The sequence below is a fragment of the Emydura macquarii genome, unplaced genomic scaffold (genome assembly GCF_026122565.2).
Source record: "Emydura macquarii macquarii isolate MOO-44397 ecotype Brisbane River unplaced genomic scaffold, CSIRO-AGI_Emac_v2 contig_746, whole genome shotgun sequence".
Classification (NCBI taxonomy): Eukaryota; Metazoa; Chordata; order Testudines; family Chelidae; genus Emydura; species Emydura macquarii.
This window is the reverse complement of record NW_027130883.1, coordinates 917120-930794: the sequence shown is the minus strand read 5'-3', so window position 1 is coordinate 930794 and position 13675 is coordinate 917120. Positions and strand designations below refer to the sequence as shown.

At 47.6% G+C, this 13675-nt stretch overlaps 2 protein-coding genes across 2 annotated transcripts in view; both read left to right on the top strand.

The window, feature by feature from the left end:
* The first annotated feature begins 6386 nt into the window (after positions 1–6386).
* The window catches only part of LOC137149443 (IgGFc-binding protein-like), a 45687-nt gene continuing 38398 nt past the window's right edge, over positions 6387–13675 (top strand). The window contains exons 1-2 of the mRNA XM_067542959.1: positions 6387–6856; positions 7541–8105. Coding sequence (XP_067399060.1) covers positions 6527–6856; positions 7541–8105 — 895 coding nt within the window. The 5' untranslated portion in view covers positions 6387–6526. The remainder of the gene's footprint in view (positions 6857–7540; positions 8106–13675) is intronic.
* Positions 8686–13145, top strand: LOC137149427 (alpha-tectorin-like). The gene is given in 6 exon segments (XM_067542947.1): positions 8686–8822; positions 9736–9800; positions 9803–10332; positions 10636–11200; positions 11911–12110; positions 12744–13145. Coding segments are annotated over 6 exon segments (1899 nt in total).

Genomic DNA, 13675 nt, shown 5'->3' with positions numbered 1-13675 from the left:
CCTACATCAACACTGACTCTATGTCTTTTATTAAGTCGGTGTAGTGGGCGACTTATGTTGGCAGGAGTGAAATTTTAGTGTAGACACTTACAGAGTCAGGTTGATGTAAGCTGCCTTGCGTCGACTTAACTCTGTAGTGTAGACCCTGGCTTAGTCTTTCTGATTTTGTCCCTATATGCTTGTGCTGTTCTTTTGTACTCCTCCTTAGCAATTAGTCCATTTTCCCACTTTTTATCGGATTCCTTTCTGATTTTCAGGTCATTAAAGAGCTCCTGATGAAGCCATGTTGGCCTCTTACTATTCTTCCTATCTTTCCTTCAAATCGGGATAATTTGTAATTTTGCCTTTAGTATTGTCCCCTTGACAAATTGCCAGCTCTCCTGAACAACTTTTTCCCTTAGATTTTCTTCCTGTGGGACCTTACCTACCAGTTCGCTGAGTTTGTTAGAGTCTGCTTTTGGATGAAGTATATTGTCTTTACTCTGCTGCACTCACCTTCCTTTCCTTAGATTCATGAAGCCTATCATTTCATGATCACTTTCACCCAAATTGCCTTACGTCTTCAGATTCGCTACCAATTCCTCCCGGTTGGTGAGACTCGTTATAAAATGAATCTTGATGAGAACTGGTGTTTGTTTCTTGTTTGTGTGTAATTTCTCAGATTCTCTTAATGTATTTGTTGTTACAATGTTTTGATGATGATGATGATGATGGTCATTTCTTCTCCCCCTTTTCTTCCAATCTCTCTCTTTATCCCAGGTTGGGGAATTTCTCTGGCTCTCTGATTGCACCCAAAGGTGCAGCTGTGAGTCCCCTTCTACCTTCCATTGCATCCCAGCCAGCTGTAACCCAGGCCAGCAGTGCGCGGTGAAGGATGGGAAATGGGGCTGCCAGAGCTATCTGACCACCTGCACGGTGACAGGGGACCCTCACTACTTCACCTTCGATGGGGCTGTGGCACATTTCCAGGGCACGTGCGCCTACGAGATCTCCCACACCTGCAACTCCTCCCTCGACTTCTCCTTCCGGGTGGTGGCCGCAAACAGGAATTTCCGGAATCCCCGGGTCTCCTTCCTTTATCGAGTGGAAATTTGGCTCAGCACCAGCCATTTTGATTCCCATGTTGTTCTGGAGCAAGGCAAAGATGTTCTGGTGAGTTGAGCACTTTGACCCATTATCAAAAAAGGGCAGAGAAGAAACAGACACAACTGGAAGGAGAATCTAATACTGGCAATGAGACTTCCATAGCTAATCATGGGGGGGTTGCTGTTCTTTTGTGTTACAAATAGTGACTTTCCTGTAGTTCCTACTGCTTCGGCGCTCTGTGCTGGGGTTGTGCTTTTGTGATCTCTGCTCCGTGTAAACTTGCTGAGACTCCTCTCCTTTGAGTCCTCTCAGCTGGACGCTATGGCTGCAGTCAGTTCCTGCTCAGCCGAATGTAGTGAGTTATCATGTAACTGAACTACAAAGCAGCTCCCCATACAACATCTCTTTGAATCATGAGAGTGCCCATGTGCTTACATGGCTGGTATCTTGGTGCCATGCTGTTATGGAAGGAGATTCCTTTTGTAATCCCTTGTGAACAGAGGTGTTACCCCGTCAGGATGGCACTCCCTGGTCACAGAGAACTTTTTGTTACAGGTTGATAATGTGAAGGCTTCTTTACCAACTCAGCTGGGACCCGTGGCCAACATCACAAGGGTGAAGAACACGGTGACTCTGAAAGCAAAGCCTGGTGTGGAAATACAGTTTAATGGCCGCCATACCTTGTTTGTCCGTGTGGGCCCGGAGTATCGGGAGCAGTTGTGCGGGATGTGTGGGAACTTCAATGGCCTTCACGAGGATGATAAAGCCATGCCCAGTGGGGAGAAAGCCCTGGATGACACAAAGTTTGGGACCTCCTGGACCTCTGACATCAGCCCACCAAGGTGTTTGTTACCTATTGATCTTCCTTTCTTTGTCTGTGAGTCCCTGTTTCCATGGCCACATCTGACCTTTTCCCTACACACTGTTGCTCTAGGATATGTCTTTACTGCAAAAGAAACCCCACGGCAGTGCGGCTCAGAGCCTAGGGGGAGGGTTTTAGAGCCTAGGCTCCAGCCAAAGCAGGAGTGTTTACACTGCTATTCTTAGCCCCATAGTGCAAGTCCCATGAGCCCAAGTTAGTTGACCTGAGCTCTGAGACTTGCTGCTGCAGGGTTTGTTTTGGGTTTTTTTGCCATGTAGACATACTCTAAGATATCTTCTCTTTCTCTGGAAGAAAGCTAATTTTGTGCCTGTATTTAAAAAGGGTAAACAAAATAACCCAAGTAATTGTAGGCCTGTCACCCGGATATCGATTCTGGGCAAAATAATGGAATGGCTGGTACGGGACTGAAATAAATGTTTAAAGGAGGGTAATATAAGTAATGCCAATCAACATCGTTTTATGGATAATAGAGCTGTCAAACCAATGTGCTATATTATTTTGAGACTACAGCTTTGGTTGATAAAGATAATAGGGTTGGTTTAATTTATTTAGGGTTCTGTAAGGCATTTAACTTAGCACTGCACAATATTTTTAATAAAAAACTAGAACGATACAAAATTAATCTGACCCGTTTAAAATCTGGCGCATGGGTTAAAAAATGGGCTAAGTGAAAAGGCTCAAAAAGTAATTGTAAAAGTGGAATCGTCATTGAGCTGGTGTGTTTCCAGTGGGGGAGTGGTGAATAATAAAGAGCGCAGGTCAGTAATACAGAATGATCTGGATCGCTTGGTAAATTGGATGCAAGCCAACAGCATGCATTTTAATATGGCCCGATGTAAAAGTATGCATCTAGGTACAATGAACATTGGCCACACTTACCGGGTGAGGGACTCTATCCTGGAAAGCAGTGACTCTAAAAAGGACACAGGGATGGATAATCAGCTGAACATAAACTTCCACTGCAATGCTGTGCCCAGAAGGCTAATGTGATCTTTGTATGTATAAACAGGGTAATCTCAAGGAGGAGTAAGGAGGTTATATTATCTCTGTCTTTGGCACAGGTGCGACCACTACTAGAATACTGTGTCGCGCTCTGGTGCCCACAGTTCAAGAAGGATGTTTATACATTTGCGAACACATAATACAGCACATTGAGAGAAGGGCCATGAAAATGATTAACGGACTGGAAAACATGTTTTCTAGCGAAGCTCAATCTGTTCTTTTGAACAAAGGGACGGTTAAGGGGAGGCTTGATCACAGCTTATAAATACCTACCTGGGGAACAAATATTTGGTAATGGGCTCTTCAGTCTAGCAGACAAAGGTATAAAAAGATACCTGGAGGCTGAAACTAGACAATGTACCAAAGGTTGTGGTAGATTCTCCATTGCTGGCAATTTCCAAATTAAAATTGGATGTTTTTCTAAAAGATCTGATCTTATACAAACAGGGATTAATTCAAGAATTTTCTGTGGCTTGTGTGCTGAAGCAGGCCAGGCTAGGTGACTGTGGTGGTCCCTTCTGCTTTTATAATTTATGAATCTGTGCAGCACGTGATCATGGCAGCATCTCCTGTTCCATTTCTGTCTGGCAACCATACTACATGCATCTCTTTCCACAGATTATTTCTCTGTGTTGGTTTTAGGACGAGTTGAATCTCAGTTGTGAGCAGTCAGAGGTAGTGGTCTGGAAAGTGAAGAGTTGACTCATCCAGCTGGGATAGATTCTCCTGGAGACACTATTTGATAGGCTGACCAGCAGCTGCTGGCATTTTGTCTGCTCGGTCTTATCTAAAATTCAGATGCTGATTCTTTTAGCACTGTTCTGTGCTGGTCATTGTTCGATACATTCATGCAAAGGGCATAAGAGGAAATCGTTTTTTATACTGCAGAGATCATTGACGTAGATACTGTGGCTGGATTCAGAAATAATTAGATGTCTTGTGACTTTTGCATCTTTCACCCGTGATACTCAGAGAAGCAATCCGGATGCAAGATTTCAAGGTGTGGAAATCAGGAAGGAAACGTCCCTTCAGCTGTAGCCTTGCTCAAGAGCCTAGATTCTGTATTATATTTTTTTGCTTTCCCCGGAAGTATCAAGGAATTGCTACTGGCAGACTGAGAATACCAGGCTTAGTGGAGCAACAGGTCTGCTCCTGTAGAGTAGGTGGAGTATATTGGAAAAGCAAGAGAGGAACTATATAAAATTATAGAGAAACAGATGGACAATCCAGTAGTCTGCTGTCCTTTGGCGTATTAGGGAGTAGGGGCTGAATTCTTAAAGGAACTTAAGTATGGGGACAATGAGCATCACCACACCTAACTTTTAGATGCCTAGAAAATCCCTGGGATTCACAGAGTCTGAGTCCTTGTACAATGACAGGGAAGGGATAGGCACCTCCGAATGGGAGTCACAAAGCCAACACGCTAGCCAGCCTTAGCTAGCCAGTAGGAGAAGCCAAGGTGAGGTGTGTGTGCTAACCCAACTCCCGTCAGGGAGTTTGTCACCTAGGGATTCTCAGCTGCGAACACTCTCCTGGTGGTAGGGGCCTACACCGTTTTTGCCAGGGGAGCCGGAAAACCTCCCTCATAACTTTTAGCCCCATGGTTACGGCACTCACCTGGGATGTGAGAGACCCCTCCCCCTATTTCAAATCCCTCCTCCACCTGATGGGGGAAGGGATTTTAACAGGGATCTTCCGCCTTTCAGGTGAGTGTCCAAACCCCTGGGCTGTGGGATATTCTGATATGGGCTTCCTCAGTCTCTCCTGATGAAGCTGTGCCAGTGCCACTAGAGATAAATAATGAATCATAAGGCCGGGGAGAAAGAGAGACATCATGAGAGAATGACTGTGTATTCTAGTGGTTAGAGCCCTCACCTGGACGAATCAGGATCCAGACTCCCTGCTCCCATGAGTCTTTAAATTGTTTATTCAAATTGGAACGGCTTCAACAGGAGAGACGGAGGGAGCCCCACATCAGAGTATCCCGTAGCCCCATTATTTGTGCATTCACCTCAGAGGTGGCAGAGCCCTGCGCAAATCCTTCTCCCCCTCAGCTGGAGGGGGACTGGAACGGGGAGTTTGTTTCCCATATTCTGGGTGCGTACGCTAACCACGGGGCTGAAAGTTCTGAGGGAGGGCCTCTTTTCTCCAGCCATTTTTGTGTAAACTTGCCTATAGGGGCCCCATGCAGTAAATGAGCTCTGAGCATGCTTACAGCATGGGTCCAACAGGCGAGTTAGGTGAAGGCACATGCATCTTCCTCTGGTGGAAGCACACCTATCTTCCTCTGGCTCTTGCATCGCCTTGGGGATTAGCTGCTTGGACACCTGGCATGGGGCTGCAGCGCACATGCGTGCAAGCAGAGGCATAGGTCTCTAGGGAACTTTTACTGAAAACATTTAGGCAGCGGACGAGTTACGGCACCTCTATGAATCATCGGCAGCTGAGTGGGGGTTTTGTGAATCTCAGTTAGGCGTGATTCTGGGAATTAAATGCCTAAAGTTGCAGTTAGACACTTTGTTGTGGATATAGCCCTAGGATATTAGAGTACAGAACTGCATGACAGATCCTATATTCCTGTGCAAGTCTCCTTTGATTTTCATAAACATGGTATCTGGCGTCTGATCCTCATGTAAAAAATAAAGCAAGAAACCGTTGAGACTGGTGAAGGAAGAATTTCTGTAATAAACCAAGAGTCATGTCAGAAATTGCTCTGTACACAGACACATGTTCTGACTCTTTAAAAAGATGTCTCTGGCAAAAGAAATAACCCTGTAACTGGTATTTGCATGACATTTTCAGGTGTAAGAATGACACCGGCAACACAGAGGCCTGTATAAAATTGAATGAATTCCAGCAGCTGTGTGGGATCTTAACGAACCGCTCCGGGCCTTTCGCTGAGTGTCACTGGCACGAGAACCCAGCCCCTTACTATGAGTCCTGCGTCTACGACCTCTGCCAGTATGGTCTGGGCAATCACATGCTGTGTGCAGCCGTCGAATCCTATGACGAAACGTGTGCCTTTCACGGGGTGAAAGTACCCAAATGGAGACAAAGGCTAGGCTGTGGTAAGCAACCGGGAAGGCGTCTTTTCTTTTCCTTTAATTTCGTGGAGCTCTCAAGGTGGATTGAGAAATTATGTCATGGAAGAAACTATCAGGGAAGCTCCTCTTGGATGCTAAGTAGTGAAAAGAACCATCGTGTTTGTGTATAATTTGTAACTCGTTTGTAAAACACTCTCAGCACTTGTTTTTACAGGTGACGTTTGGTTCCTTTTTTCCCCTAGGTATCACCTGCCCAGCCAACAGCTATTTTGACTTCTGTGGCCCTCCCTGCCCTGCCTCTTGCCTCATCCTTAATGCATCCGTCCAATGCACAAAGTCCTGCGTGGCCGGATGCTTTTGTTGGGAAGGGTATGTTTTGGACGCTGGACGCTGTGTGCCCCTGAGTCGGTGCGGCTGCACGCTGAATGGTCAGTATCACCAGCTGGGAGAGGAGGTGATCCTGACAGAGGCCTGCAGCAGGAAATGCAGCTGCCGGCAGCCTGCCCAGCCCATGCAGTGCCAGGATCATGTTTGTGGGGCTCTGGAGTTATGTAAAGTTGTGGATGGCGTCCGAGGCTGCTACCCTGTGAAATTTGGTGTCTTATGGGTGTTTGGCCACCCCCATTATTACATTTTCGATGGACTTGCTTTTGACTCTAAGGGAACCTGCAAATACACCCTGAGCAAGTACTGTGGCCCCCCTGGGGATCTCCCCGACTTCACTGTCAAAGTGGAAAATGAGCACAGAGACTCCATCGCAGTGTCCTGGACACGCCTGGTAGAGCTGGATGTCTACGGGGAGCGTATTGCTATCGAAGTGGGGCAGTATGGCCAGGTTCAGGTGAGTCTGTGTGTGTGTCTGTCTGTCTGTCTCTCTCTCTCTTTCTCCCTGTGAGTGCCACAGTTCCAGTGCTCGGAAGGACAGGGATTTGAAGGCAGGCCCTCTGCCTTTCAACTCATCAGTTGGAAACTCTTCCCCAAGTCAGTATATCCTCAGTACTTTCCCCTCTACCAGCACTGAAGCGATGGGCTGACATTTCCCCAGAGTCAGTTAGAAATGAGCGGCTGTCAGCCTCCATGGGATCTGGAGATGCTTCGCATCCCTCCAGGCCACAGCACAGAGATGCCCTGAACATTCTCCCCTCCACAAAGAACCTGCCTTGCGAAGGGGCCACTCGTGTCTTTCTAGTCGCCTAAAATCAAACCTCTGCAAAGGGTGGTGCTCCCTGGCATGTGGTGCCAATGTGCAGGGACTGGCATTCAGGGTGGGCAGAGCCCCTATTTTGAAAAGGTGAGAGGGGCTAGGAGGAGACTGCAGAAGCAAAGTGAGGGGTTGGTAGAACAGCGTGTGAAGGGGGAGAGAGTCGTATGTACTTCACTCTGCACAAATCCAACACATTTCGAAGCAAAGGATAATAGAGCTGAAAGCTGATGCCAGAAGGGGCTAAGGAAGGAGATTATTATTTGCAAACATGATGCCAGTTCTTCAGGACCTTTCCTGGTCACGCTGTATTCTTCCCCTTAGGTGAATGGATCCCTGGTCAATCTGCCTCTTGTCCTAGCATCAGGTAAACTCTACGCCTATTACAGCGGCTCGTCTGTCGTGGTCCAGACAGAATTTGGCCTCTCTGTATCCTACGACTGGTCCCACTATGTGACGATTGCTATCCCTGAGACTTACTCTGGGTTGCTCTGTGGGCTCGGTGGAGACTTCAACGGGAACCGAAGCGATGATTTCAGGATGCCCAATGGAACTGTGGCTCCCACCCTTGTCTCTTTTGTGAACAGCTGGAAGGATGTCGATTCCCCGTTCCATTGCACAGCTGTTGGCCTGCAACCAGAGTGCGACAAAGGAGTTATAAACCAGTACAGGGCTCGGAACTACTGTGGGATCATAACGGACACGGAAGGCCCTTTTAAACGTTGTAGCAACCCCACTGACGCTCGGTTGCACCTGGAGAGCTGTGTGGACGATCTTTGTGCCACGAAAGGCAGCCGCAAAACGCTCTGCAATACGCTTCGGAGTTATGCTGTGCATTGCCAAAGTCACGGCACCGCCATACGGCCATGGAGACGGCTGGCTGGGTGTGGTAAGCTACTCATCACAGATGCATGGAGAAGAGCCTTTATTAATGGTAGTCCACAAATTCCTCAGATTTTTTTAAACCACTCAACCACTGGACATAGGAACATTAAGTAGATTCTCTATTGATCTGCATCTTGTGTAGCCTTGTGCATGTTGGGTAGTCAACACTATTTTTGTGATGGGGTAGCATTTTAAAGCCATTGAACACTCACTTCATATGGGTATAAATGACCAGACCAGATGAACAGCACAGAGAATAAGGACTCCTCTTTCTTTTTTTTTTAACCTTCCGTAAATAATGATAACACTTCTAACAACTGGAGTGGACAGTTCAAATCTTCTTTTCCAGTTAGCTGTCACAGAGCCTCTTGACATTCTGCATGTACAGCAGAGTTTGGTTTCCTCAATCCCAAGTATGGTGTCCACACACCCCAGAAAGCAATGATATAGATATTTGCTGTGCATTGACTATATTGAGAAATGCAGCAGGTATTGTTCTCCCAAGCAGGGGTGTACCCTGGATCTCCGGCACTCGGGGGCCAATTCTTTCATTTGTCCCCTCCCCCCGTCAATGGCAGAACCCCATGGGGGTGAGTCTGCTGGACCATTTCCTGCCCCCCTCCCTTGGTGGCAGCATCAGCAGTGGCAGTGCCCCATGGGGGACAGGGGTCTGCGGGCCTGTTTCCCACTCCCCCACTCCTCCCCGCTGTGGGGGCAGCAGGTGCGTGAGTGACAGGGGCAGTCAGATGCCTCTGGGCTGTCCAGTGGCGGGGGGGAGAGGGGAGAGCGTGACGGGCTCTGGTCCCCACGGCTCCCTCAGAGCACCCAGCATGGTGACAGAGGGGCTGGGAGGACGCTTGCTCCCCTTGTAGCGAGAGCCCTCAGCTGCCGGTGTAGTACCAATAACCAGACCCATTAGACTTTGGGCCCTAGGTCTGGAACGGTCTCAAATTCTGCTTGGTCCTAGTTATTGATACTACACCGGCAGGCCTGAGATGGGGTCGGCGTGGCCACAGGGCCCTGTCTGCCTGCAACAGGTGGGGATGGCTCCTTCTCTAAGGACCCAGCAGGCACCCCCCCCCAGGCCGGTGCCTGGGGGCATGGCTCCCCACTCGGTACGCCACTGCTCCCAAGAATGGTTCATACACAGCCTCAGACATTCGAAAGAGGTTTTAATTAATCAGAAAATTTTAACCTGGATACTACTTTAATCCCCTACCCTGTTTGAAAAATGAAAAAAGGGATTATTGAGTGTCTCCTGGACAGCCACCAGATTTAGGCAGAAGGGACTTTATCTCCAACAACTGTAATGGAGTAGCATTCTCCTTAAATACTGCACTGCAGGACTTTCTGTCCATGTGACGGTGTAGGACTTTCTATGAAAGCGATCGTCCAGCCAACAGTGCTAGCAACAGAAGTGTAGTAACACACTTGTATCGCTTAGTAAGTACGTCAATTACAGAATACACCATTTCCTAATAGAACACAAAACCGGAATATCTATCAAGAAATAGACATTACAAAGGAAGATACATTTATGGCTCTTTCCTACTTTGCTTTTATTTCTTCTGTTACGTTTCCTGCTACAGCGTTCCTTCTGTATTTCTAACCACATTTCTCCGTGTCCCTTTCAGAGTTAACCTGCCCCCCAACAGCCACTATGAGCTCTGTGGACCTTCCTGCCCGCCTCCTGCGCCCACCCAGCGGTGCCCTCTCTCTGCCGGGCTGCGTGTGAAGAAGGGTGCCGGTGTGACCCTGGCTTTGTGCTGAGTGGCACTGGCTGTGTGTCTCAGGAGCAATGCGGCTGCACCCACAATGGCAGATACCACCTGGCAGGGGAGAGCTTCTGGGAAGGAGAAAATTGCCAGAGCTCGTGCAGATGTGACGGCTCCTCCCACGCTGTCAAGTGCTCCAGCTCCGCCTGCGCGCCCGGGGAATTCTGTGGCACTCGGAAGGGGGTTTATGGGTGCCATGAGCAAACCAACGGCACCTGCTGGGCTTCTGGGCTGCCCCATTACACCACGTTTGATGGGAAGCGATACCATTTCCAGGGCACCTGCAGATACGTCTTTGCTGAACTGTGTGGGGCATCAGAGTCCTCACCCTTCTTCAGAGTGGAAGTGAAGAACGAAAACCTGCCCCACATTCCAATGGCTGTGACATCGGAGGTGTTTGTCCTTGTGAACAGGACTGAGATCCATCTGCAGAGAGGGCACCACGGGGCAGTCAAGGTAATTCCATGGGGCTATGGTCTCTGGGAAACAAGAGAAATTAGTGATAGATGTTGTTGCCAGCTCATCTCTTCAATTACTTCACCCATCCCAGTCAGTGCAGAAGTATTTATTGTCATCTACCCTCCACTGCCCTGTTCTGGAATGATAAGTATACAGGATTAGTATCAAGCCATTCAAATAGACCAGAACACGATCTTGTTTTCCCTCATTTCCTCAACCACCTCCTCTGAATGTGGCGTTGAACTGTCTGTGGGATTCATTCCCAGGATTAATCTCTTTGCTGCTATTTCTCTCACTCAGATTGATGGGGTCACTGAGACCCTCCCAGTGAGTCTCAGTGCAGGAAAAATCGTCGTTTATCAGGCTGGACTGTACACGGTAGTGAAAACAGAGTTTGGGCTGAGTGTGAGCTACGACCTGACCCACAGCCTCTTCGTCACCCTCCCTCCTGAGTACCGAGGCCAGACCTGTGGGCTGTGTGGGAACTTCAATGCCGCAGCTGAGGATGACTTTGTGACACGTAACGGCTCGCTAGGGAAGGACGCCTTCCACTTCGCTGCAGAATGGAAGTCGGAGGATGTCCCTGGCTGTGATAACGGCTGCTCTGATTCCTGCCCTGGGTGTGAAGAGGAGGAAAGTCTGGTGCAGTCGAAGGCCCGCTGCTGGGTGATCCAGGACCCCAACGGGCCATTCTCCTCTTGCCACTCCCACATTGACCCAGGTCCCTATTTGTCTGATTGCATCTTTGACCTGTGTGTGTCGGGAGGGGACAGCAGTGTCCTATGCCAGTCCATTCAGACATACGCAGCCGCCTGTCAGAGAGCAAATGTCACCATCTCGCCTTGGAGGAACGAGTCTTTCTGTGGTAAGTGACGACGATTTCCATGTAAATAAACAACTGTGTTTTTGCAATCTCAGAGAGACAAAACAAACTCAGACACAACGTCCTAATATAGATCCCACACAGAAACTACATAAAAAAAATTAAGGTTGCAAAGCCAAGCGGTACAGGGTTGGGAAATGCCAGTGGTAGGGTGGTCCATGCAACCGCCATTCAGCTTCTGGTGCATTATGCTACACTATTTGTATCTGAAGATGAATTTCACGATCCAACCCTTTTTGAATAAATACCGTATATACATTTCATTCGATACAGGCTTGCTTACCAATCATCCACCATCATACAGAGCAGCAGGGCTCTTCTGTTATATTTCTTCTTCCTCTGGACTTGCACCAGGAGCCTCTATTAGTCATGTCCATGGAGCACAGGATCAATTTCCTGTGGATTGGGTGGGAGCTGCTCTCCCCATTAGACTGCACAGAGAAACCTTCTAGCCTCTAAAATCCTCTTTTAAAGTGGGAATTTCAAATGAACTAGAGGAGTTGGGGCCACTGAACTCTTTTAAGCCCACTTGAAATCACTGTCTTAAAAAGTAAGGAGTCTGCAGCCAAATCAAATGCAATGTGTTTGCTACTGTGAAATCTCAGTTTGCAGTTTCAATCCTGAGTCTGGTTTGGATAATTCCAGCGATGTCTCGATAGTGACCCAGGAACTCCCAATTCTCTCTTTTATAGCCCCTCAGTGCCCACCACACAGTCACTATGAGCTCTGTGAAACTCACTACCAGGACCTGTGTGCTGGATCCTGGCTTCAGAAATACTGCGGGCACACTTGCTCGGAAGGGTGTTTTTGTAATGACGGGTACCTGCGGAGCGGGGACAAGTGTGTCTTGCCAGAGCGCTGCGGTTGTGAGCACAATGGACGCTACTACAACGTGAGTTGATCGTTCCCACTCTTACTAGACAGCACAGGGGAGTCTGGGCGCATTTGAACATATGGAAGAAAATCTAATTTCTTTTTATCAGTGAATAAAGTACCTGCCTTTCCACTAGCCCATATCTCCTGGGGAGTATCTGAGGTACAGTTTGTCAGGGAATGTTCTGGTTTCCCATGAAAGGTGTCAGGGAAACATAAATGTTTTCATCATCAAAGTTTTTCCTCAAAAGATTTGATGTTTTCGGTTGCTGGAAACCCAAATATGTTCAGTGTTCGTTTTTCTCATGAAAACCTGAAAAATTTTGTCAAAATTGGACATCCCACCAAAAGTTTTTCTTGTGATGGAAAAACAATCCCGAGTCTTGTTTTACGCTAAAAAACTTTTTTCAAATGGAATATTTCAGCCAGCTCCAATCTTGGTCCATGTTACTTTGGACATTTTCTTTTCTCTCTGTGTTTGGTTAGCTCGTCTTGCTGTCGAGCAAAGCAGAGAGATTACTAAAAAAGAGCTCTAGTACATTTCTGTCTATCTTGGTTCCGAGATTTCCCCTGAGATTTGGTTAAGAGGTTGTGTTGTGTTGGTGATGATGCTGATGCTGACAAGTTCATGTCTTCTCTCTCTCCACGCCAGGTTGGAGACCACGTCTGGTTCTCTGGTTGTACCCAAAGGTGTAGCTGTGACTCCCAAAACGACTTCCGTTGTTTCCAAGCTAAATGCTACCCAGGCCAACAGTGTGCTGTGAAGAACGGCAAGCTGGGCTGCCAGAGTCTCTTGACCACCTGTGTTGTAACAGGGGATCCTCACTACTTTACATTTGACGGGGCTGTGGCACATTTCCAGGGAATATGTGACTATGAGATCTCCCACACCTGCAACTCCTCCTTGGACTTGTCGTTCCGCGTGGTGACGGCAAACAGGCATTTCCGGAATCCCCGGGTGTCTTTCGTTTACCGGGTGGAAATTTGGCTGAGCACTGGCCATTTTAATTCTCATATTGTCCTAGAGAGAGGCAAAGCTGTCCATGTGAGTTGACCTGTATAATAATAATAATGAATAATACTGTATCTAGTGGTTTCATCTTGGGTGTTTTAGAGGCAGCAGGATTCTTCTGTATCTCAAATACAGAGAGAGAATTTTCTCCTAGTTTTTCTGTTTCCAGTTATATGAGGAGTCAGGCAATAACTGTTTCTTCTTGTGTGGGATTTTGCCTCTGGTCCCATCAATCTTTTCAAGAATGTAGCGATTGGGGGTGGATCGACATTCGAAGGAGCCTCATTATCCAAGGACAGGCGCTCAGCATTTTCTGAAGGTCAGGCCATTGTGAAGTGTTTCACATACAGTACCCAAAAATGGAGGAATTCTAAGTGACAGATGACTTCAAAGTCTTGACCATCATCTCTGGTTATAATAAAGAACAGAGGGCCTGATCCTGTCCTAAGTTATACCACTGTGAGTCAAGAGTAACCCTGCTGCATTCAGTGTAGTTAAACTGGTGTAGAATCAGTCCATCTGAGGTCAGAGCAAGGCCCAGGAAATACAGGGTTAAGGACTGGTGTAATGAT